This window comes from Talpa europaea, assembly GCF_964194135.1.
Source record: "Talpa europaea genome assembly, chromosome: 13".
In the NCBI taxonomy this organism is placed as follows: domain Eukaryota; kingdom Metazoa; phylum Chordata; class Mammalia; order Eulipotyphla; family Talpidae; genus Talpa; species Talpa europaea.
This window is the reverse complement of record NC_140080.1, coordinates 16,818,749-16,841,684: the sequence shown is the minus strand read 5'-3', so window position 1 is coordinate 16,841,684 and position 22,936 is coordinate 16,818,749. Positions and strand designations below refer to the sequence as shown.

The 22,936-nt window shown below is 37.7% G+C and overlaps 1 protein-coding gene across 6 annotated transcripts in view; it reads right to left on the bottom strand.

The window, feature by feature from the left end:
- DMXL1 (Dmx like 1) overlaps nucleotides 1-17,863 on the bottom strand; it is a gene marked incomplete at both ends in the record, with an annotated part of 115,508 nt that extends 97,645 nt beyond the window's left edge. For all 6 annotated transcript variants that reach the window (XM_084252827.1, XM_084252828.1, XM_084252829.1 and 3 more), the window contains 3 exons: nucleotides 2,648-2,719; nucleotides 5,716-5,841; nucleotides 17,777-17,863. In XM_084252827.1, the coding sequence (XP_084108953.1) occupies nucleotides 2,648-2,719; nucleotides 5,716-5,841; nucleotides 17,777-17,863 (285 nt within the window). The remainder of the gene's footprint in view (nucleotides 1-2,647; nucleotides 2,720-5,715; nucleotides 5,842-17,776) is intronic.
- Nucleotides 17,864-22,936: the final 5,073 nt, after the last annotated feature.

Here is a 22,936-nt window from a genome sequence, read left to right as displayed (position 1 = left end):
TAAACAACAAATCAGTATTTCCCACTTTGGACAACACATCTCATGTTGTCCTTTAAAATTGTAATTATTACTTTATTATTATTATTATTTTACTACTTTATTATTATAGTGACGAAGGTTTAATTTTAAATATGTCTTTGTCTCTGGTGTATGTGGCTTCCCTCTGTTAATATTTCACCCCCACCTGAAATCATAACAGACTTGCAAAAATTCAGAAGAAGAGATATAACATTTTCAATATTCTATTATTAAGGTCTTTTCACTCCTTAAAGCAATACCATTCAAAAAAAAATTTTTTTTGACCAGTTGAGGGCTACTAAGTTGATTTCATGAACCACTAATAGATTGAGACCCATAAACACTCTCCTAATATAAAGGTTCTTATACTTTAGGACAAGACTAGCCTGAGAAGTTTGTTAAAAGTTCAAATTTCTGAGACACCTGCACAAAGCATCAGGCATAAAAGAAACAAGACAGGACACGAATCCGCACTTTAAATCAACACTCCCAAGTGATTTTGATACAAGTTGCTTGAAGAATGCCATTTTATGAACACTGACTTTCAGAAACGGCTCTCAATCACAGCACATGTTAGAACCACTTCTAAAACAAGACATACAAAAGCTCCTAGGCACAACCACAGGTTTAGAAATCCCCAGGGCAGCATCTGGCACATGCATCAACTAGTGATTCTGAAGTTTACTCCTCGTATACAAGTATCCATCCTCTTAAAAGAATATTCTTCCAGAATGTACAAATAAAAGGAAATTCTTTTTTTTTTTTTTTTGGTGGGACCCTTGCCGGCGGCTGGGGAACGAACCGGCGCTGCAGAGGCTGCGGGCAGCCTTGCAGCCCAGCGTTCAACCGCTGCACCACCAGGGGAGGCCCAGGAAAATCTTTTTTTAAACAAAGATCTAAATATTCTTTGAGGCTATATCTGGAATTACAGATTTGTGTGTATTTTTCAAGTCTATGATATTTTCCTTTGATCCATTTTTCTCCTTATTTATCAAGTTTTTTCAACACTTCCAAAAGCAATGTCACTGCTTTTCAAAATGCCTCTTTTTAGTATTTGACACTATTATATTAAGCAATTATGATACAGGAAAATAGGCCAAAAATTATATTCTCGATTCTGCCCTTAGCAGTAAAGGCTTTTTAACAAACATACTGTTGTCTGAAAAGTCAGTTCATTAAATAAATGTATGTTGAGAATAATTTAAAAACCAATGCCCTGAATGGGGCAACAATCTTTAAAAATTATTCTCAATACTGTCAATTACTAATTCAGAAGGTTATAGGGGCTCTAATATTGGATTCATTAAGTAATATATAACATAAATAGAAATCAAGAAAGATCTGTGGATTGCTCTTATATGAAATTTTAAAATGCTGTCAGTTAACCCAGAGAAAATATTTTCATTAAAACAAGAAAGGGAAAACAATTCTCATACTTAAAAATAAAAAAATATATATATTGTTATTTTGTGTGTGTTTTTTTTAATCTTTAGTTTCGTGGTCGGATGCCTTATTGATGGGGGAAAAAAAAAATATTTTTACTTGCAAAAAAGAAAAAAATAACAGCTACCAAACTAAGTTAGAGAGAATTTATAAGACACTAGCAAACTAAGTATAAATAGGATGAAAATTATTACGCTACATTAAAAATATGTCTATTAATAAGACACTTTAATTTTTTACAGTTAACACTTTCACACAACTTTTAACATGATTTCTGCCTTATACTTTCCCCATGAATAGATATTAATCAATTTCAGAATTAAGCAAAGAGTACAGAAAGGCTGACTTGCTTAAATTCAAATAGCTAGAAAACAAAAAAAGAAAGAAATCAGTCTTATGACACCTAATGAAATGCTTCTTAGACTAAACTATGGTCTTTACAATGGTTTAAATCACTAATTTAATCTTCAGGAGAAAAGGGTAAAATAATCTGGTGTGTCTGTTATATTTAAGGGCAATAAAGCACCCAATATACTTTGCCCTTAAAAAAATATATATATATATATAACTTTGCCCTTAAAAAAATATATATATAAAAATATATATTTATATATGGCCTTAATATATATATATATATTCCCTTAATATTTTAACCAGTTTTCAGAACTATTTCTGAATATAATCTTTATAAACAAAAAAAATTCAGTATCCTGTTAACAATGACATGATATAACAAATGCAAGAAAATAAATCTTAGAGGTATGCTAAGACTCTACAATTACAACACGTAACTTTAAAAACAAAATGCACTTTAAAAAGGCAGAAAATCATATAAAAGAGACAATAAAATAAAAAGTGTCCCGATGACTGGGCAATATTTGTAACTAACAATGAAGTAACTGCCAAACCTAAAGATTTTGACTTTTCCAATTTTTATTATAAGTGAAAAATATCAGAAGGAAAAAGAACAGAACATTTCAAGGTAAGTCATCATGACAATTATGTTTAATTTTATTGCAATGAAAGACTTAAACACATTTTCATTATGGAAGTGATGTTAATTTATATCTCTAATTATGTACACACAATGATTTATTGATGAACACTGATTTTATACTACTAAAAATAGTATCTTTTAATACTCAAGACATTTAAATTCCTAAAAGAAAAATGATAAATTACTGACCAAATTTTTCTTTTGCTTCGGTAGGTTAACTGGTTCAAAAACAGAGATAACATTTCCATAGGATGCTGCAATCTTTTAAAAAGAAAAAGGAAAAAAAAACTTATGGATATGTTAACTTACTTGTGAAACAAAAGGACAAAAGAAATGAATACTATAACTTAAAATACAACCACAAACATCTTCATTCTCTAATACCTGAGAATGTCAATTTTAGAAACCAATACTTCCGAGTCAGCATCCCAATACTGTCATTTACTACTAACTGTGTTACCAGCAAGTTAATCTTTCTAAACCTTTGTTTATCTGTATTTATAGTATGCACAGTACTATCTCCTAATAGAGTATTTTGAGTATTGAAATAATTTGTTTGCAAATTTTATAAAATACAAATTTTATAAATTTTGTAAAATTTTGTGATTATATAAGACACATAGTAAATGTTAATTTCCTTGGACAAAATGTACAGAAGTGGTCTAGTCACGTATGGGCTTTAACACAATTTTAAAATCAGTTTTTGGGCTAGGTGTCCTCAAGGTTCATAATTCTGTCAGTATATACGTAAGTTTCTAAAATTTGGGAACTAACTCCCTAAAGAGTATTTTTTTCAATACTTTATTTGAATATCTGTAAATATTGCTCTTTTAAATCAATGAAGCATAATATTCAATAACTCTCTTTTTAAAGTAATTACTACAGGAGCTTAAGTGAGTCACAAATGACGGACAATGAAATACCAGAAATCAAATAGACAGAAAAACAGATACAGTGATAAAGTAAGAATAAAAATAGGAACATATAAGCTAAAGAAGAGGGAGTAAAGAATGAGGATGTACCAAAAATAGATGACTGATCAAGAAGATGTGGTGCATATATACACAATGGAATAACACTCAGCAATCAAAAAAGATAAACTCATGCAATTTGCAGCAACATGGATGGAGCTGGAAGGGATCATGCTCAGTGAAATAAGCCAGAAAGAAAAAGAAAAATACTGGATGGTCTCACTCATAGCAGGAATTCAGAAAACCTAAATAAGTGACCAGGAAAAAGAATACTTACAATAAAGTAAAATTCAAAATCAACAAGCAACTATGGGGGAGGAAAGGAGGGAGTAGGATCAAAACAAGGGGGGTGGGAATTGTATGGGGGACTATAATGAAGATGAAAATGCATGCATTGTGCAAAAATGAAAAATGATGTAAAAAATGTATAAAATTTAAAAAAAATTAAGAAAAAAAATAATGAGGACGTAATATCACATATGAAAAAAAGTGCTTTCAAAGGGTATTCCAAAGTGTTCTGAGGAGTTCTTAGAAAGATAGAAAAATGTGCCTGGAGTTAGTTGGTCTGGGGCATTTAGTTTGAGTGAGGGCAGGATTTCAAAGGGCAGCAAACATTCAATTTTAGAAATACGATACAGTATGTTAAGATTAAAAGAATGTACATTTGGAGGTGACTGACTACCAGCCCAGCCAGAAGACAGTGTCCTTCTTAAGAGAATAGCAGACACAAGGCCAAAAGAGCAGATATGAGACAAGTTGCAGAGGGTCTCAGGACAAGGCGAACAATTTGAACTCTTGCAAAATAATAGAAAGCTAAGAATGTTTTTAAGCAAATGAGTAACAAGATAAATGCAGATGACTTTTCTCAAGAAAATTAATTTCATAGTACTACAAAGAAAAAGACAGTAATGACACACAATGCCCATGGTGTCAAGCAAATTTTTTCTTAAACACAAACCCAGCGGGTATGAGAACTTGCAGTTTTTCTTCCTGATACCCTAGAGAATCCATTGAGTATACTTTTATCTATGTAGCAAAGGATATTTGCCCTCTATTAGAAAGACTACAAAACCAAATGACTTCATTTAAACGTGAGTTGTCATGTAACCTATTTTATCACAAAAATACAGTTCTCACTGGAAATTATTAAAATTAGATTTCCAAAGTTAACCAGCACTATATGAATCTAGATGGCATAAACAAACTTTTCATACAATAATAAAGATTATAGAAGTGTAGAGCTAGGAGATCAAACAAATATGAAGGAGGAGGGGAAAATGTCTCAAGCACTTTTAACATGCTGTAATAAAAATCATTGTATTATGACAGAGAAATAAAAACCATGAACAAAAGACAGACTGGTAAGACACTTACAACAATATTAAAAGGAATACAAGAGTAACCAAAAAACAAAAACAATAGTCTAACAAAATGGCAAAGAGTGCAAGAGCAAAAACTACTATCTTTCAACTAGGTTCTAAAAATTAATTTTGCAAACTGACAGGTTTATTAGAAATGACTAAATTAAAAATAGAAGGACTGTGTTCATTTTGGTTCCTCACACAAAATGTACTAGTGTCATCATATAGTAAAATAATGTATTTAAATATCTAGCAAAAATATTAAATGCTTTTGCATAGGTCAGTCCAGTCTAGATACAGTTCACCCAGACTGGCCAACGATGCCTTTATAGAGCTATTTATAGAGCTGCCTATGAGTTGATTCTCCCAGTTCTCCGTCTATATAGAACTGTATTTAACTTGACATAGAATCATATGACTTATTTCTTTTGTCATTCCTGTTTTACTTTCAAGTTTACTTTTTAATTTTCATATGCAAACAGAAGTCGAGATGTTTCTCACAGACTTGGAATAAATAAAAAATTAAAGAGTTTAGAATAGTTTAATCTTCATTTTTGCAGTTTATCCAGAACTTATAAGATTACTACCTGTTTACAAAGAACATCTCTAACAAATTATTTCTCTTCAATAGTTTATTTGTAAACAAACTGTTCACTTTTTTCCCTCAATCCTATCAATTTTTTAATATGCTTATGCCTTGTTGTGTAGGAAATGTTATATGTGTGTTATCAACTATAGAGAAATTAATGATACATTTCCAAATTACATAACAACAGAATTCCTGATAATCTCTAGAGTGAAAGAAATGTGTAGGTACATGTGATTAAAGAAAAGTAAGCATATTTCAATGGAAATACACAATAAGAGACTATCTTGACTGAAAACATAATCAAAACAAATAGTGTACTGCCATAAGATTACTAACCTTGCCTTGCTGCATTGAACAATCTACACATCCCACTTGAATATTTCCATGTTTAGCTCCTGGGATTATCTGTAATCTTTCAAAATCACTTCCCAGTATTACAATATCACATCCAGATGCATAAGCCTAAAAAAAGAGAAAGAAAAAAATGAAATAAAAAAATGGTAACAGTCAAGAAAAAAATGTATTGTGTAGAATAACAGCATTAATAGTTATTTTTAAGACTCATTTTAAACATCCTTAAGAAAATTATCTGCACTATTTGGAAATATTTCTCTTATCTACCATATACAGTCCCATTAGGAAACTTAGTTCCATCTGTAAAATATATATCAGTTCGGATCACCTCTTCTACCTTTTTTTTTTTTCCCACTTCTTCTATCTTCATTGAATGTGACTGTCCTTGTCTAACTACTGTAATCTTTTTCCTGCACTATCGCGAATAGACTGACTGTTTCCATATAGTCTTGCTTCCCCCTATTGATTTCCACACAAACAGAAGCGCCATCTTTTAAAGATGTTTACTACACCAAGTGCTTTTCCTGGCTTAAATCCCATCAATAGTTTCCCTGCTGCACTTTGAATAAATTCTCAACTCCTGACCATAGTTAAAATCCAAAATAATTGTCCTAAATCTCAAACCAGTATCAAGTTACCCTTCCTTTTTTTATTTCACTCAAATGATTCCTGTCCCAATGCTGCATTCTTTCTGTTCCTTGGGCATTTCAATCTTTTTGTACCTCAAGGTATTTTCCATTGTCTATTCTCTCTACCTGGTCACTGCCTAGTTAGCTTCTTTTCGTCATTCAGATCTGAATTCCCAGTCATTCTCATTCATTCTCTTTCCCTCTCTCATTACTTCCCATCACATTTCTGCTTATACTTCTTCATAGCATGTCACAATTTACAAATCTTTTAATTTATCCCTTTCCAATACCAGAAGGTAAGTTTCTAGACAAAAAGGCAAGGGTCAAGAGAATCTTGTTCCCTTGTACTCTGAAGAGTCTGCTTTATAAATAACTATGGAACAAAGTATTTAATTATTGAAAAAAAAAAGCTCAAAATAGTCAAAAAAATAAAAACATACAGTTCACAAATTGTCTAACATTTTTAGTGAATTTTATGATTAGCAGAACTCTTCCGAGCCAAAATTCTTTTGGAGCTGTTTCTCCTCCCTTCTTAGATCATAGGAATTTCTTTCATTACAGAGTACAAGGCTGCTCTCCTATAATTCATGTATTATAGTCCAGCACGCAGTACAGTATTGACAATAAAACAACTATCACAAACTATTTTCCATCCTGATTAAGTCCCGAGTTTTAGTAACTCTTTACTGCCTCATCACATTTGCATTTGCATGTATACCTTACTTAATGTAAGAAAAATTAAAACATTATACTTAATATGCATATTATGACCTTAATTTCCACCAAATGGTTCTGCACAACTATCAAAAATATTACAAGAGAGACTTGAGAGAACACAGAAATAAACTGCTCATATTACAGACAAGAAAACTGAGGCCCAAATAGGCTGAGAAGAGTCTTCAGTGGCAGAATGGGTTTGAGAACCGAGTCTCCTGATTCTTGCTCTAGGGCTATGTCTAGGGCTATTTACCACATTACCTAGTTAAGCATGGTAGAAATTTCCTAAAAGGAATTGGGAACAATCAGTTGGTTCCACTAGTATCAAATTATGGAAAAAACTGTCTCAGTAAACAAAAGTCTCATGATGTTTGTTCATCTATATAAATATCCACCACAGGATCATAAGGTCTGTCACAGTCCTATTACGAAGTATAATTCTAAAAGCTAAAGAAAAATTTCCATTCATAATACTCTTGTCTTCGTATCTTAAAAACTGGTTTCATCTTCAATAATAAATTTTGATAAGATACTAATTGTCACTTTTTCCCAAAATAACATGATAAATTTTGAATATTTATAATTTAGATTTACTCCTTTTAGACAATTTTTTGGTAGTTTCTATGAACTTGAATATTAAAAAAATATTCATGTTCAGAACTTTGCCTTTCTTTTATTATGCCTGGAATTATCTACTTACTTGTAGATACTGTGTTGCAACTATTTATGTCAGTAATAACTCTAAATTTTCCTGCATTAAGTCTGTGTTAATGCTGAAGTACCTCACAAAATGTTTGATACAAGTATTAAGCATATGCAAAGTTGACAAATGCAGTCATCCTGAAAATAAACACCTAAATCTGTAGAGAGCAAGATGCCAACCTTAAATACAATTAACACTTCATTAATATTCACAGACTTTGTCAGTTCTGGATTTCACTTGTTCTTTTACTACTGCTATATTATCTATTGCTACCTGTGACTTGGCTTTTTCTCCATGCCAATAGTAGAAAGTACAAAGCTTATCTTTCTAGCACTGGTAAACTTTAAATCAAGTAATAATTACTGATTTTCATCTGGAATGTAGAAGACTGAAGTAACAGTGAGAATTTCTTTTTCTCTCATTTAGCCCTCACTTTCTTTTCTCAGAAATGCAACTTAGTGAATGGCAATAAATTACTAGACTAGGGGGGCCTCCCCTGGTGGTACAGGCAGTTGAGCGCAGCACTGTGAAACTATCCGCAACCTCTGCAGTGCGGGTTGGATACTGGCCGGCCGCGGAGATACCCACATGGCGCGGCAGACCTCTCCAGTCTTGCCTGCTGCTCCCCTCACTAGTGTATTTCAGTCCATCTGCCTGTTCTGTTCCCCTCTCTGTCTCTGGTGAATCCACTCACCCTCCCGCGCATCTGGCCTGTACCCAATTAAAAATAAATAAATATTCCCCATAGAACCAAGATGAAAGTGCATACATTGTGCAAAAATGAAAAATAATGTAAAAAATAAATAAAATAAATAAATACAGTGAATTGAAAAAATAAAGTAGAAATCTTGCCAGCTACTAACTTTGAATTATAGAATATTTTCCTGAATTAGTGTTATATTTTCAACAGTTTATATTTTTTTTAAAAAGTACTGCAGTATTCATAATATTAAAATTATATTTTAATTTCTGATTGTTTTTGTCCCTTGACATTAAAAAAATTCTGCTATGGGGCCTCCCCTGGTGGTGTAGCAGTTGAGCGCTGGGTTGCGAGGCTGCCCGCAGCCTCTGCAGTGCCGGTTCAATCCCCGGCCGCCGGCGAGGGTTTCACAAAAAAAAAAAAAAAAAAAAAAAAAATCTGCTATGCATAAAATACTGACTGAATTAAGGTACATATCCACAGTGGAATATTATACAGCTGACAAATGAAGGAGGACAAAATCTATGAGCCGATGGAGAGATTTCTGGGGGATTTACTATTAAATGGAAAAACTCAAAGTACAAAACAATATGTAAATGTTACTGTTTGTGTAAGGAAAAATAAGAAAAAGTACTTGTATCTTGTATCTGCTTAGCATTTCAAAAAGAAACACAGGAAATATAAAAGCAGGGAACAATAAAGTTGGTTACCTACAAAGAAGGGAACAATGGAATGGAAGAAATAGTTAATACTTCTGAGTACAACTTTTTACACTTTATGACTTTTGAAAACAGGTTGACATACATATTTGAAATATTATACTAAACCAGTCGAAATGGGGGGGTGGAGTAAAACAAATAAGCCAATTACATTTTAAGTGAATACTATATCCAACTAAAAGAAAGATGGCAGGAACTAAGTTATGAAACAGACTTTGAGCATATGTTTTCAATCTTTGGCAGTGAGACCAACAACAACTAGACTTGTCTCCTGTGTTTTTCCTTTACTCTTACACTAATACCACATTTATAACATTTCCAACAACAAAATGGGGAGTTGGAGGAGGGTGTTTAACCACACCAACCAATTCTGTGACATCAACTGTGTCCTACAGTTTAAATCAATTCTGACACTGGCTACCTGGAGTTAGTGTCAAATCCCACAGGTTGAGAGCTCTGTCCCTCAAGACTCCTCTACCTCAGATGCTGCGCACAAGTACACCTCTATAGGTTATACAGGTCCAATAACCAAGCTTAGATTAGGTTACTTGCTAAAGCAATTCACAGAACTCAGGAAAACACCTAAATTTGCCACAGGTGAGATACAGCAATACAGACGATCAGCTAGGGCACAGGACAAGGAGAAACATTTAAGTTTACCACTCTGTTAAAGGTTATGATAAAGGATACAAACGAAAAGTCAGATAAAGAATAACATAGGGCAAGTCTGGGAGGGTAACAAGTACATAAGCTTCTGTTGAGTATGGGGCTTATCACCCTCCTGGTACATGGATGTGGTTAATAATCTAGAATTTTCCAAAAGTCCATATGTAATAGTCTCCCCCAGTAACAGTGGAAATAGTCCAAAACCCCCAACAGATGCCTGAAACCACAGAAAGTACAAAGCCCTTTATATAGTGTTTTTTTTTCCTGTACAATATACCCATGATAGTTTAATTATAAATTATGCACAGTAACAGATACACAATCACTAGTAACAAAATAGAACAATGAACAACAACAATATGCTACCCTAACAGTTGCCAGAATGTGGGGGTCTCTCTCAACATATTATATGTAATATTTTAAGAAGGTTGACCAGAGATAGCTGAAACTGTGAGAAAGTAAAACCATGACTAATGCAGGAATACTGTGTATTGATATATTATGAAAGCTTCCTCATGTGTAGTCATGATCAATTATTAATTTTGAGTCCCTCTCTTTTTCTCTGGAAAATGACAGATGGCGTTGAAAATTCCAAACTTCTAGTCATAGTTTGGTCTTTCCAGCTCCATCCAAGAGCCAGCCAGCACCCTACCCAAAGTCACCTCATTACAACAGAAGAAGCTCCCAATGCTCTTATCACTTAGGAATTTATTAACACACCAGAGGATTCACCAGAGACAGAGTAGGGAACAGAACAGGCAGGGGTTCCGCCAGAAACTGGGTGGGAACAAAGAACAATGTATGTTTTCTATTATCTCACAGGGAGGGTGAGATAATAGAATCCTGAAGTCTTATTATAAGGGTGTTTCTTTTTTTTCTTGCAGTGAAATGTAGAATGCAAGTCTCAAACTATTTTAGAGGTATTACAGAATTGAGTAAATGAGTTAAGTTTCTCACTGTTTAGAAAAATAAGATATGAAATGGGGGAAGACACAACAGAATCAAGTAAGGTTGGATTAGAATTGGAAATATTGGTATCAAGTGGTGTTTTCCAAAAATGTACATATTTTCATGTGCATAAATAAATTATATATGTATGTGCTCTGAGCATATACATGTGTATTTGCTAGTCCTCTCCACTGACAGGACAAAATGCAAAGTCATTCCAGTAGAAATGAGATCAACTAGCATTTTGATCTTGGTCTTTAATATTATTCCCGACTAAAAGAAACGAGGGCTCATCAAAACTGTTAGAACTAAAAAATGAATTCAGCAAAGTTGGCAATACAAAATCGACTTAAAAAATCAGTGTCGTTTCCATACACACAACAATTAGAAAACATCAAAAAGAGTAAAACACAGCATACTGAACATTACAAAACTGTTGTAATGAAAACAGTACGATACTGACAAAAACAGACACATAGTCCAAAGGAACAGAATGGAGCACTCTAACATAAACCCATGCATTTATACTCAACTAACCTTCAACAAAGACACCAAGAATACGTATGGGGAAAGGAATATTGTCCTAAGTGGTGATACGAAAATGAAATATTCACATACACATACATAAGAAAGAAATTGAACCCTTACATCATACACAAAAATCAACTCAAAATGGATTAGTCCTTTTTTTTTTAAAGAATTATTTTTATGTATGCATACAAGAGCTGAGGTACAAGCCACAGATGCAGGGGGTGAAAGGATTCACCAGAGACAGAGTGGGGAACAGAACAGGCAGACTGACCAAAATAAACTGCTGAGGGGAACATAGGGGGAGACAGGAGAAGCCTGCTGTGCCATGTGGGTAGCTTCCTGGCTGGCCGAGGATCGAACTCATGCTGCAGATGCTGCAGATTGCTTCATATGCAGTGCTTAACCCCTTGTGCCACCAGGGAGGCCCCAAAATGGATTAGTCTTTAACATAAAACCTAAAACCATAAAACTCTTCCAAAACATAAGTGGAAAGCTACTTAACATTGGGGGCCTCCCTGGTGGCGCAGCGGTTGAGCGCTGGGTTGCGAAGCTGCCCGTGGCCTCTGAGGTGCCGGTTCGATCCCCGGCTGCTCCCCAGCCAAGGAAGGAGGTTCCCACATGGCTCGCAGACCTCTCCTGCCGCCCGCTGCTCCCCTCAGCAGTGTACTTCAGTCCTTCTGCCTGCTCTGCTCCCCGCTCTGGCTCTGGTGAATTCTCTCACCCTCCCATGCTTCTGACTGTACCCAGTGCTTGTATAAACAAAACAAACAAACAAACAAATAAAACATGCCTCTATTAAAAAACAAAACAAAACAAAAAAAGCTACTTAACATTGGTCTTAGTGGGTTTTTTTTTGGATATGACACCAAAAAGCACAACTGGGACCACAATGAACTAAAAATCTTCCATATATAGCAAGAAAAAAATCAGCAAAATGAATTGGAAGAAAATATTTGTGAACTGTATCTGATAAATAGTATCTAATATTAACACAAAGAACTCCTACAACTTAATAGCAAAAAAAAAAAAAAAAAAAAAAAAGGATTTAAAAACTGAGCAAAGGACTTGAAGAGACATCTTTCCAAGAAGACATAGAAATGGTCAATAGATACATTAAAAAAAAGGTGTTCAACATCACTAATCAAATGAAAATCCTTTTATCAGGCATATGCAATAACAGGTTTACTAACTTTGAGACTAAACAAGATATATAGTAATATCTATCAAGCATATAATCAACAAATGATTTTTAATTTTAACTTTTGGCAGAAAACCTTCTAAAAATTTCTAAATTTCAAAAAATATCCAAAACTGTAACATTAATCTAATTTGAAAACCCTATGGCTTCTGTAAAACATTTAGATTTCCTATTTACATTGACCTTTGTTTTAACTAGCCATACCAGGGTAAATTTTTCAAAGAATTTCTTCCTTGTTTATTTCCTGGTTAAATGACTTGTTTGGTATGTTTTGGTATGTTGCAATGGTGTTCTCATTTTTAAAAATATAAGAATATTACTGCTATAATTATAAAGGTACTTAAACACTGTTTAAAACACAATAATTTAAAATTAGACATATTTTCTAAAGTTTTGTATTTAATGCCAAATGAGTATCACAAAGATCTTCCTCTGTCTCCAGATGTAAACAGCAGCAACCTTTCCCCATTTGCCCAAAGACCACCGGGGTCTCCCCAAAAAAATCCTTTTCATCCTCCTACCAATGAAGACTACCTTAGTATGAACACAAGTTAAACTACAATCCTTATTATGAGAAAAAGCCAAGAAAGAGAATGCTAATTCAGCTTCCATGTGTTCTACCAACACCCGGATAGTTGCAGTCTGTCTTTTGACTTCACTCTAGATCCCCTGGACTGGGAACACTGGATTGTTTCATACAAAAGAGAGCCTGGCACTACTGCATATTTGCTTTCCATCCTGTAGCAAATGTGTTAAAATTCCAAACTAGAGACAGGAAGTCCTAGTTATTAACACAATCTGTCTCTCCCTCAGAAATTACCTGCTTTTCCATTTTATTCAAAATACAGTTTGAACACCAACTACGGAAAAAGAGATGAAAAGGGGAAAAAGCTCTCAAATATTAAAGCGCTTACTCTGACTCCAGTAGGCACGGAACTGTCTAGATGCTAGGTAACTAATGGTCTCTTTTTAACTTACTAGTCATCTTTTATAAATAAAACACTTCTTATTCTAAAAACAAGGTGTAACAAATCAGACCCAGGTTGCTTACATAATGTCACTCTAACAGTATGAAATTAACAAGGAAAACTGAGTGAAGCATTCAAGCAATAAGGAAAAAATGTTTTCTGAATGTACCTGAAATCTCACATACTCCTATGATACTGATGGTAAATGATTAATGACAGAGAAATTTGAAAGAAAATTTAATATAATAGAAGCATTTTATTTGGACTCAAATCTAAACTATTTCAACTATTTCAAAGCACCAGTGTTTTGAAGTGTTTACCAAGCATTTTCTATGAGCTAGGGATAAGATGAATACAACCTTAATTTTATAATTCTCGATATTCTATTTGTGTGTGCGCACGCACCCTAAGAGGGAAACAGGGGTCCCCAGGTTTAGGACAGGATAACTACTGGATAACTTTTCATTTACTAACGAAACTTAAAATGCAGTAGTTAGGGGTAGGGGTTAGCCAACTGGCAACAGCTTGTTGACCTCTAGGGCCAACAGAAAGGGTAGATGTTTCAATTACCCATTTAAACAGACACTAAATCCCTACCAAGGCAACTCAAACCATAACCAAGGGCTAATGGTAACATCTGAAAAAGAGCTCTGCTCCAACTCCATATACCTTCATTTAGCAGGAGTGGAAGGAATAACTTGAAATTCCCCATCTAAAAATGACACCTTTGCATGGGCACTGACACCCGGAGGACACATTTCCAAAATAAGTCACAGGAGGCTGGACATAACAAAAATTAAGAGGACATCCCTCCTAGGGCAGAAGGTATTAAGTTATCTATTTAGATAATGGACAAATATGAATTTCAAAGAGACTCCCCTTCCATTTTACATAGCAGAGATCTTTTTCAAATGCAAATGTGTTGTTTCAATTTCATCAAAACCAACCATTTAATGTCAATGTTTTGGGCCTCATTGAGCGCTGGGTTGCAAAGCTGCCAGCAGCCTCTGCAGGGCCAGTTCGATCCCGGGCTGCTCCCCAGCCACCGGAGGAGGGTCCCACATGGTGCGCAGACCTCTCCTGCGGCTGCTCCCCTCAGCAGTGTACTTCGGTCCTTCTGTCTGCTCTGCTCCCCACTCTGGCTCTGGTGAATTCTCTCACCCTCCCATGCTTCTGACTGTACCCACTGCTTGTATAAACAAATAAAAAAATCTTAAAAATATATATATACCATGACTTTGGTTTAAAAAATAAAAAAAAAATAAAGTCAATGTTTTCCAGGTAGGAACATTTGAGATTGGGCATTTGTCTTTCCCAGGTACACTAAGGCAGGGTTAAATGCCACACCAGGTGTATGTGGCACAGAGGGAACTCACATGAACCAAGTTGATAGTCTTAGGGTTCCAATAAGGGAAACACCAAACTTCCTTTCCTAGTTAAGGGGGGTGACCCAAGCTAAAAACACGTTCATGGAGGCTTAGGGCCCTGACCACATCCCCCTTCCTTCCCATTCCATTATATTATGCAGGACCTCAGTTTACCTACAGTAAAAGTTACCAAATTAAAACACCAAACATGCTAGCTTCCATGGCTATTCAGTTCACATTTTACTTGCATTTATCTTTCCATTACACATTGAGATTAACTTAAGCATATACTATCCTTTCACCCAGATTCATGAAATGTCAACTTTTGCACCACAAACTTGATATATTAAACCATTAAATAGAATCTAGTTGGTATAGGATTTCCATATTGCCATCTAGAGAGAGGAAAAGTGAAACCCCCTGCAAGAGCAAAGGATGTGAGTCTGGAGACAGAATCCAACTCCAAGCTGAACCTGTAGCCTAGAAAGCATCTGAGGCTGGAAATGGAAAGCACTTGGTTGGTTAGCGGCTCTCAAATGGTCAGTAGTTTTTCCTAACTGGATCCAGGGATGCTTTCCTCAAAGATACCTGACATTTTAAAAGGTTTTACATGAGTTAAACAGTGAACTTAGCACTTTTTCATTTATCAACCCTCTGAGCAGGTACTGCTAAACCCATTTTACAAATCAGAAAAGAGAAATGCAATGACTGTAAGAGAACTTGCTCATGACTATAAGGAACTAGGATGGAAATCAAATGCAGGTAATGATTGTACTTTTTGGTGTCACCAGACTCTCAATAACCACTCGAGGTTCTCACAATGAAATTGGAACACATACAAAAGACAAACTGGTCATGATATACTAAAAGTGTAAATAAAGTGCCCTGAAAGTCTTAGAGATATGGTCACACCTGCCAGAAGCATTCATACTCAGCAAAAGTCAATAGTTTGATGCCAGTTTAATTAGCAAAAAAAGCATCTAATACTTAGATATACTAACCATATCAGTAATTGCATAGTTTAAAATCCAGAATCCATGAGAAATGGCATTGAATTTCATCTGAACTTAAAACCTGTCAGACCTTATTCAAATAACAGGATTTGCTCTCTTGCAATCTTTCAAAACAAGAATGGGTAAAGGTATCTGCAAACATGCAAAGGGAGGAATTACAGACACAAGATTTTCTGTAGAGAATGCACAAAGTCCCAAAAGGAAGGGGGCTGGCAAGAAGATCTCAAGTCCCTTCCACAAGTAAATCTGAATTTTGAGATATTTCTCAAAAGCTATTAAAACTAAAGTTAAGGCCTTAACAATAGATTCTGCATTTTAACATGGAAAAAAAAGCAATTTTAAAAGGATAAAGTGCTTGCTCATTATCATGGAAATGCAAATCAAAACCACTCTACACCTGTAACTGTTTTCTTAAAAAGAGTTCTTAAATTTTCATTGAAGAGGCACTCATGTAACTTTAGGAGATGGCAGAGAATGCAAGTAGAGTCTTATAACCTCCCACTAATAAAACTTCCTAGGATGCTGTTTATTTCCCCCTTCTAAAAGCTAGAGGAGAGATCAATGCCCAAGGACTGGAAGACTGTCGTTGCTAACAGACCTTCAGAGTTCACTCTTCTGAATACTCAGGCTAGGTTAACATTTAGCATTAGAATCTCTAAATCTGCTAGCGTCCAGTGCAAGCTGAGGTATGTATGAGTCACGCTACGAGGGAGGTACAGACTATGTGAAAGTAAAGTATTTGACTGGCACAGATCTAAGAGCACAATTCTGACATTAAATGCCTACACATGATAAATAATACCTATTTACTCCGACTGATGAAAATCACACATAAAAGTCCAAAACAGGTCAGAAAACCCAGGGCACCTATCAAGCCGCTTACTTGTTTCACTTTTTATGTAAAATAAGTTTCACTTTTAATCAAAACTACAGGATGGTCTCATGAGTTGTAGCAGAAATCATCAGCATTATAAATATGTTCAGATAAAGGGTCTCATGTGCAATATTGACTTGGATTTTGAAATTATTCTAAAAACTACTTTAGGCAGAAAATGCCACCATACCAGTGGGTGGCTAGAAGTTTGGGGCACCGTTCCCTCCCAATATCTGATGAAGAGCAATGGAAAGTGACTTCCAGAAACCTTAACTTGGATCTAACATTAAAACTGAAGTTTCACTGAAAAACAGCAATGAAACTTTCAGTAATTAATGTGAGTGATGGAAAGTAAATAAAAGTTTCCCAGGCCCAGTAACTCTTACATATGGAATTCAAAGGCTGGTAGGAGTGAATTTTTTATGAAAGGTGATTGTTTCCAAAGTTACTCCTTGTGTATGTGAAAGGAAAATAAGTGAAGAACACTTTCACTCTATTTCCACTCAGCATTTGTCGCTGGTGGCAAATAATCAGTAATTGTTTGAAGACACCCACTCCTTTCAGCCACACAGATACTTGACCTTAAGTTAAAATATGAAACCGATCCTAACTACTTCTAAACTTGCCAAGTTGAGCCTCTGGAGTGAGGAAATAAAAAGACCTCCCCCAGACCCCCAGCGCCACATTACTCAACAATGAGTTTTAGAAAAACGACTCTGATAAACCATTCCAGTCACTTCTAAAATCCTGTAAAACATTCTAACATCCGAGTTCTGGCTCCTTAGAGGAAGGACCTCAAGGATGGAATGTTTTTGCCTCCTTCGCTCTCAAAGGTCAGCTGGGCCTGGGCCCAGGGGGCGGGGACCTCCAGGGGGGCGCGGGGGTGCTGGAGCGGGGGCGGGGGGACCCCAGTGGGGAAAACGAGGCGCTCTCGGCCTCTGCCTGTCATTCCGGGCCGAACCCGGCCGATTCCGGGGCGCGGGGCGGTCCCGGGCGCCTCGCTCACTCACCGTGAAGCGCTGATCGCCGACGCTGCCCACGGAGAAGCAGTGGTCGCCCGGGTTCACCGCGCCGGTGAGCACCTGGTGCAGGTTCATGTCGGCGCTTCAGTCCAGCCACGGACGCCGCGTCCGGCTCATGCCCAGGGTCAGCGGCCGGTCCCTCCCTCCTTCCCTCAGGGGCGGCGGCCGCTCTTGGGCGGCGACAGCGCCAGGCGCCAGGAGCCGGAGCCGCTCAGCTGGGGCCCGCAGCTCATCCCGAGTCCTGGCGGGCGAGGCCCGGAGGGGGCGGGCCGGGGAGCCGGCGAGCGCCGCGCCCGTCCGCGCACCTGTCACAGCCCTCCCGGGCCCAGGTGACGCGCGGGTCGACTCAGCGGCCGCCACCTGGAGCCGCCTCGCCGGCCAGGAGGGCCGCGCCGGCTACCTGCCTCCTCCGGGCTCCGGGAACCCGGCTCTGCCCGAGCCCGAGTGGCGCAGGCAGCACGCGACCGCCCTCCCCGCCTGACCTGTCCCTTCCCGGCGCCGGCGCCCGCCAGCCCCCACTGCCTCGGCGCTCCCGACGCGTCTCTAAGTCGCCTCTGTCGAAATATCGCGAGATTTCAGGAGGCGCAGCGCAGGCTGCGGTATAGGACTCGCTCTTCCCCAGTCTGCAGGTCGGCAGGCCGGTCTGAAAACGCCTCGTCGCTTCACGTCAGAAGCCGCCCAATCCCGAACGCCGGTGCACGGGGGCTCCGCCCACCGCTGAGGACCGGCCAATCGCGTTGAGGCTTGGGAGCGACTCAGCTTTGGACCGTCAAACTTAAACGCACAGCGCGTCTGGAATGAGGTGAGAATTAGCGGGTTGTGCTTTAGGTTAGCGCTTGGTCTGAATGTCGGGCCAGAGAGTTTAAAAGGGAGAAATGCATTATAAATGGAGTTGTAGTTTCCATGGTGCGGGTGGAGACTACAAGTCCCAGCAAGCACCGCTCCCCAGGCGACCCCTGAGTACTTAAGTGTGACCCGTGGAGCTGCCCCGTCCCGGAGAAAAGATGACAGCAGGAGCCTCCCCGGTGGCGCAGCGGATTGAGCTCAGCGCTGTGACGCTCTCCGCAGCCTCTGCAGCGCGGGTTCGAGTCCCGGCCGGCCAGGGAGATACCCACATGGCGCGGCAGACCTCTCCTGTCTCGCCCTGCTGCTCCCCTCAGCAGTGTATTTCGTCAGTCTGCCTGTTCTGCTCCCCGCTCTGTCTCTGGTTAATCCTCTCACCCTCCCACATCTCTGACTGTACCCAGTTCTTGTATAAATAAATAAATCTTAAATTAAAAAAAAAAAAAAAGGTGACTCCAGCCTCAGCCGGGTTTCCAACTCGCTAAACAGGATAATTTGGGGAGGTTTAAACCCTTGACAAATGCTAAAATGAAATATTAACCTGGTTTTACGTAACATACAGCTGAAGTAGTCCTGGTAGTTGTACTGCATCAGCCAGCCCTGCCTTCAGCGTTGCAAAAAGAATAAGGATTCCAAACTCAGTGTCACAGAAGGGTGAGATTCAACTCGCATTGTCTTTTCACACAGCTTTGTATTGTTTTTAAACAATATCTGTTTATACTGCATCTCGCAGATAATGTAAGCCCCTTAGGAACAAATTGTGTTCTGTTTATCTCCGTGTCCCAAGTGTTTAGCCCAGTGTCAGTTCTAATTTAGGTGTTCAATAAAAGGTTGAATGAATATAAGTAGGAACTCTCCTCTTATGGATTAGGTTTTGAAATTAATAAATTGATGTTTTCTGTATTTTTTGGTGGTTAAAAATCAATTTCATATTAATATTTAAACCGGGAGGTTTACTAGTAATTTTAACTTCCTTTTGCTTTTCCTAAATTTTTGGCAATTTTTACATTTGCTTTGTTTTGCAATAGAAAGTTACTTAAAATATGGGGACTACACCTGAGAGGAGAAAGCATGCATTGTACAAAAAAGGAAGAATGAAATAAAATATATATATAATGTAATAATAAATTATATGTTAAAAAAAAGTTACTTAAAAAACAAGTTTAGGCACCATACCCCTTTTCTTAAGTTGAAAGGTTTATCCCAATCTCTTCATAAAATGAGGGAGGGACTTCATATATAATTTGCCTTCAAAAAAAAAAAAAACTTTTAGGGCCTCCCTGGTGGCACAGGGGGTTAAGACACAAGCTACGACAGACATTATGTGCAGCCTCTGCAGCACCATTTCGATCCCAGGGCAGGGAGCTGCCCACATGGCACAGCAGACCTCTCCTGACTCGACCGCTGCTCCCCTCAGCAGTGTATTTCAGTCAATCCGCCTGTTCTGTTCCCCACTCTGTCTCTGGTGAATCCTCTCACCCCTCACACCTCTGGCCTGTACCCCAGTTCTTGTATGTATAAATAAATAAATCTTTAAAAAAATACTTTTATTGAGGTCTAACATATAGTTTGTCTTTGATAATTAATCCAAATTTTATTTAAAGTGATTTTAAGTTAATTTTATATTTTAGACTAAATCAAGATTTTCCATTGCCCCACAAAAATGCTATGTAACCCAAAGTTTAATATTGTCACTCATTTTATTCTGCAGTTTTGCTTTGAAAAACTTTTAGTATAGCAAATTAAAGAAACTAAGTGACCTAGTAGTTGGAAAATCTGAGATCTTTCGCTTTCTGAGTTATTTTCCTTAGCATTATCCTTTCCAGTTTCATCCATGTTGTCACAAATGCAAGAGTTCATCCTTTTTTATAGCTGAGTAGTATTCCATTGTGTCTATAAACCACATTTTTCTGATCCCTTCTTCCATCCTTGGGCATTTAAGCTGTTTCCAAACTGGATAGTCTCACTTATATGTGGAATAGAGAAACATAAAGGGTCAGTCCAAACAAAACCAGTAATATACTCTTATATCTGTCTGCAAAACTGAGGCAACCAGAGAAGAGTGGTGGGCTGGGATTCGGGGAGAGACAGGCTCCTATGGAACATTGTGGAAGATTGTTGAGGCAGGGTAGGGTATGAAAGTATCCATTTGTAGAGGTTTGACCCTAAGACTCCTGGAGCAAATACAAAGATCTAAACCTACTTTACCTCAATAAACATAATTTGGGAAAAATAGAAAAAGAAAAAAAATCTGAGATCTAGTCATGATCTCATACTAGCTCTATGACCTTGGAAAACTTAAAACTAGGTTTTCTCAAGTGTAAAGTTGGCATGTTGACTGTGATTATCAATAACATTTTGCTTGGCATTTTCATTCCTGCGACTCTGCATACTTGCTAGTTTTTTTTTAGATTACTTAAGTTTTGAGATAAACTACTTGAGATTGAATGCTAGCGTCACCACTCAGATAAGTTACGTACTCTTTCTGTTTTACTATCCCATCCATGAAGTGGGGACAGTAGTTTTTTCACCCCCTAGTGTCACTTAACCTCCGCTTAACAAAACTATCTAATCCCAAATCTAGTTTTGACTTCTCAAAGAACTTAAGCTTAATTTTGACCAGTGGCAAAATTGGTAAAGAAATAAAGAAGGTAAGGTAAAGTATAGGATTTTTTGTGTGTAATTATTATAAGGATTAAATGAGAACAGTGTTAGGTAGGTATTGGGGTTCAGATAGTGATGGGGTTTGGTGTGTGGCATACTTGGGTCCCTCTGAGAGAGAATTCAGCAGATGTTCCCATTCACCAGCACACAGCAAGTTTATTAAAGGAAAACAGAAAAGGAAAAAAAATGCCTGCATATTCATAGGTGGACAGGATTGGGTTGGTATTCTATGATTATTAATCCTCTCTGCCCGCACCTTTGGCTGATAATCTTTTCTACCCCACCTCAGATTCCTGGAAATTTCCATAGCCCATTGTAGATTCATTAATCATCTCTATCACCACCTTGGATTTGTCCTTGTGAGACTTTCCATCCTAAATTTTTCTATTCCCAGCTTCCATCATTAGGCACACAGAGTTCAATAGATGGTAGCTGTTATTACTGTTAGTTATTATTTTACTCTCATAAAATAACCTTCTGGTATATACTTTAAAGTTTTCTAAATAATGTCAAACCTAAGTCCAAATCAAACTTTGAAGGGATGTTTGAGACTGCCACAAGTGTTCTAATGTCATTACGGGGCAGGGTGAGGGGAGCCCTACAGTCCCCAAAACTGCCAGTCTTAAATAGTTTCTGCCATCCACCATATCAAGACAAAACATACTCTAGTGCATAAGACCTTCAATGGAAATACAATTAGTATCTAATATTTAATACTACTAGTGAGCAATAGGCAGTAGAGAAAGAATATAGTTAAAGTGGTTTCCAATTAATGTCCAAAATCACCCATCCCCTCGTGGAAAAATGCACCAGCCAAACAAGGTTGGCCCAAAGTAAGACTGCTAAGATCCAAAAGCTTGCCACAAATCTAAGGTACCTTCTGGTGGGGTCCCATGGAAAAGGGGCAGAAAAGAGCAAAATTAAAACCCAAGTCAAGAGGCCTTCCTGGTGGTGCAAGGTGTTAAGCACAGCAATGTGAAGCTATTAGCAGCCTCTGCAGCTCAAGTATGATCCCCAGCCAGCTAGGGAGATACCCACATGGCGCAACAGACCTCTCCTGTCTCGCCTGCTGCTCCCCTCAGCAGTGTATTTTGGTCAGTCTACCTGTTCTGTTCCCTGCTCTGTCTCTGGTGAGTCCTCTCACCCTCAGCACCTCTAGCCTGTACCCCAGTTCTTGTATGAATAAATAAATCTTAAAAAAAAAAAAAACCCAAGTCAAGATAAAGGCTGCCTCCTCAAGAGTCTCTCACCCATGTCTCTGTCTCCTTTCAAGTTTCTTCTTCCATCTCCCACAAGTCCCTCGTACAAGTCCAAGGCCAAGAAGTAAGCATAGCTTCTTCATATGTCTCTCTGCCTAGCTCCACCATTCCTTATGGTAGGGCAGGGAAACTGGAACCTCCCATTTCCCTGGGGATTGCTCTACTGTTATAGGACAGGGAGAGGGGCAGCCCAAGCCCCACAAACCTGCCTATTCTAAATGGGTTCTGCCATCCGCCGCATCAACAGAAAACATAGGAGACTTTAATGGGAAGGAACTTTAATAAAACTAGGAAACAATATAGGTAAGGCAAAGAGTCTAGTTTCTAAATGAAGCACCCAAAGTTACCCGTCCCCTCGTGGGTAAAACTCCATCCATATGGG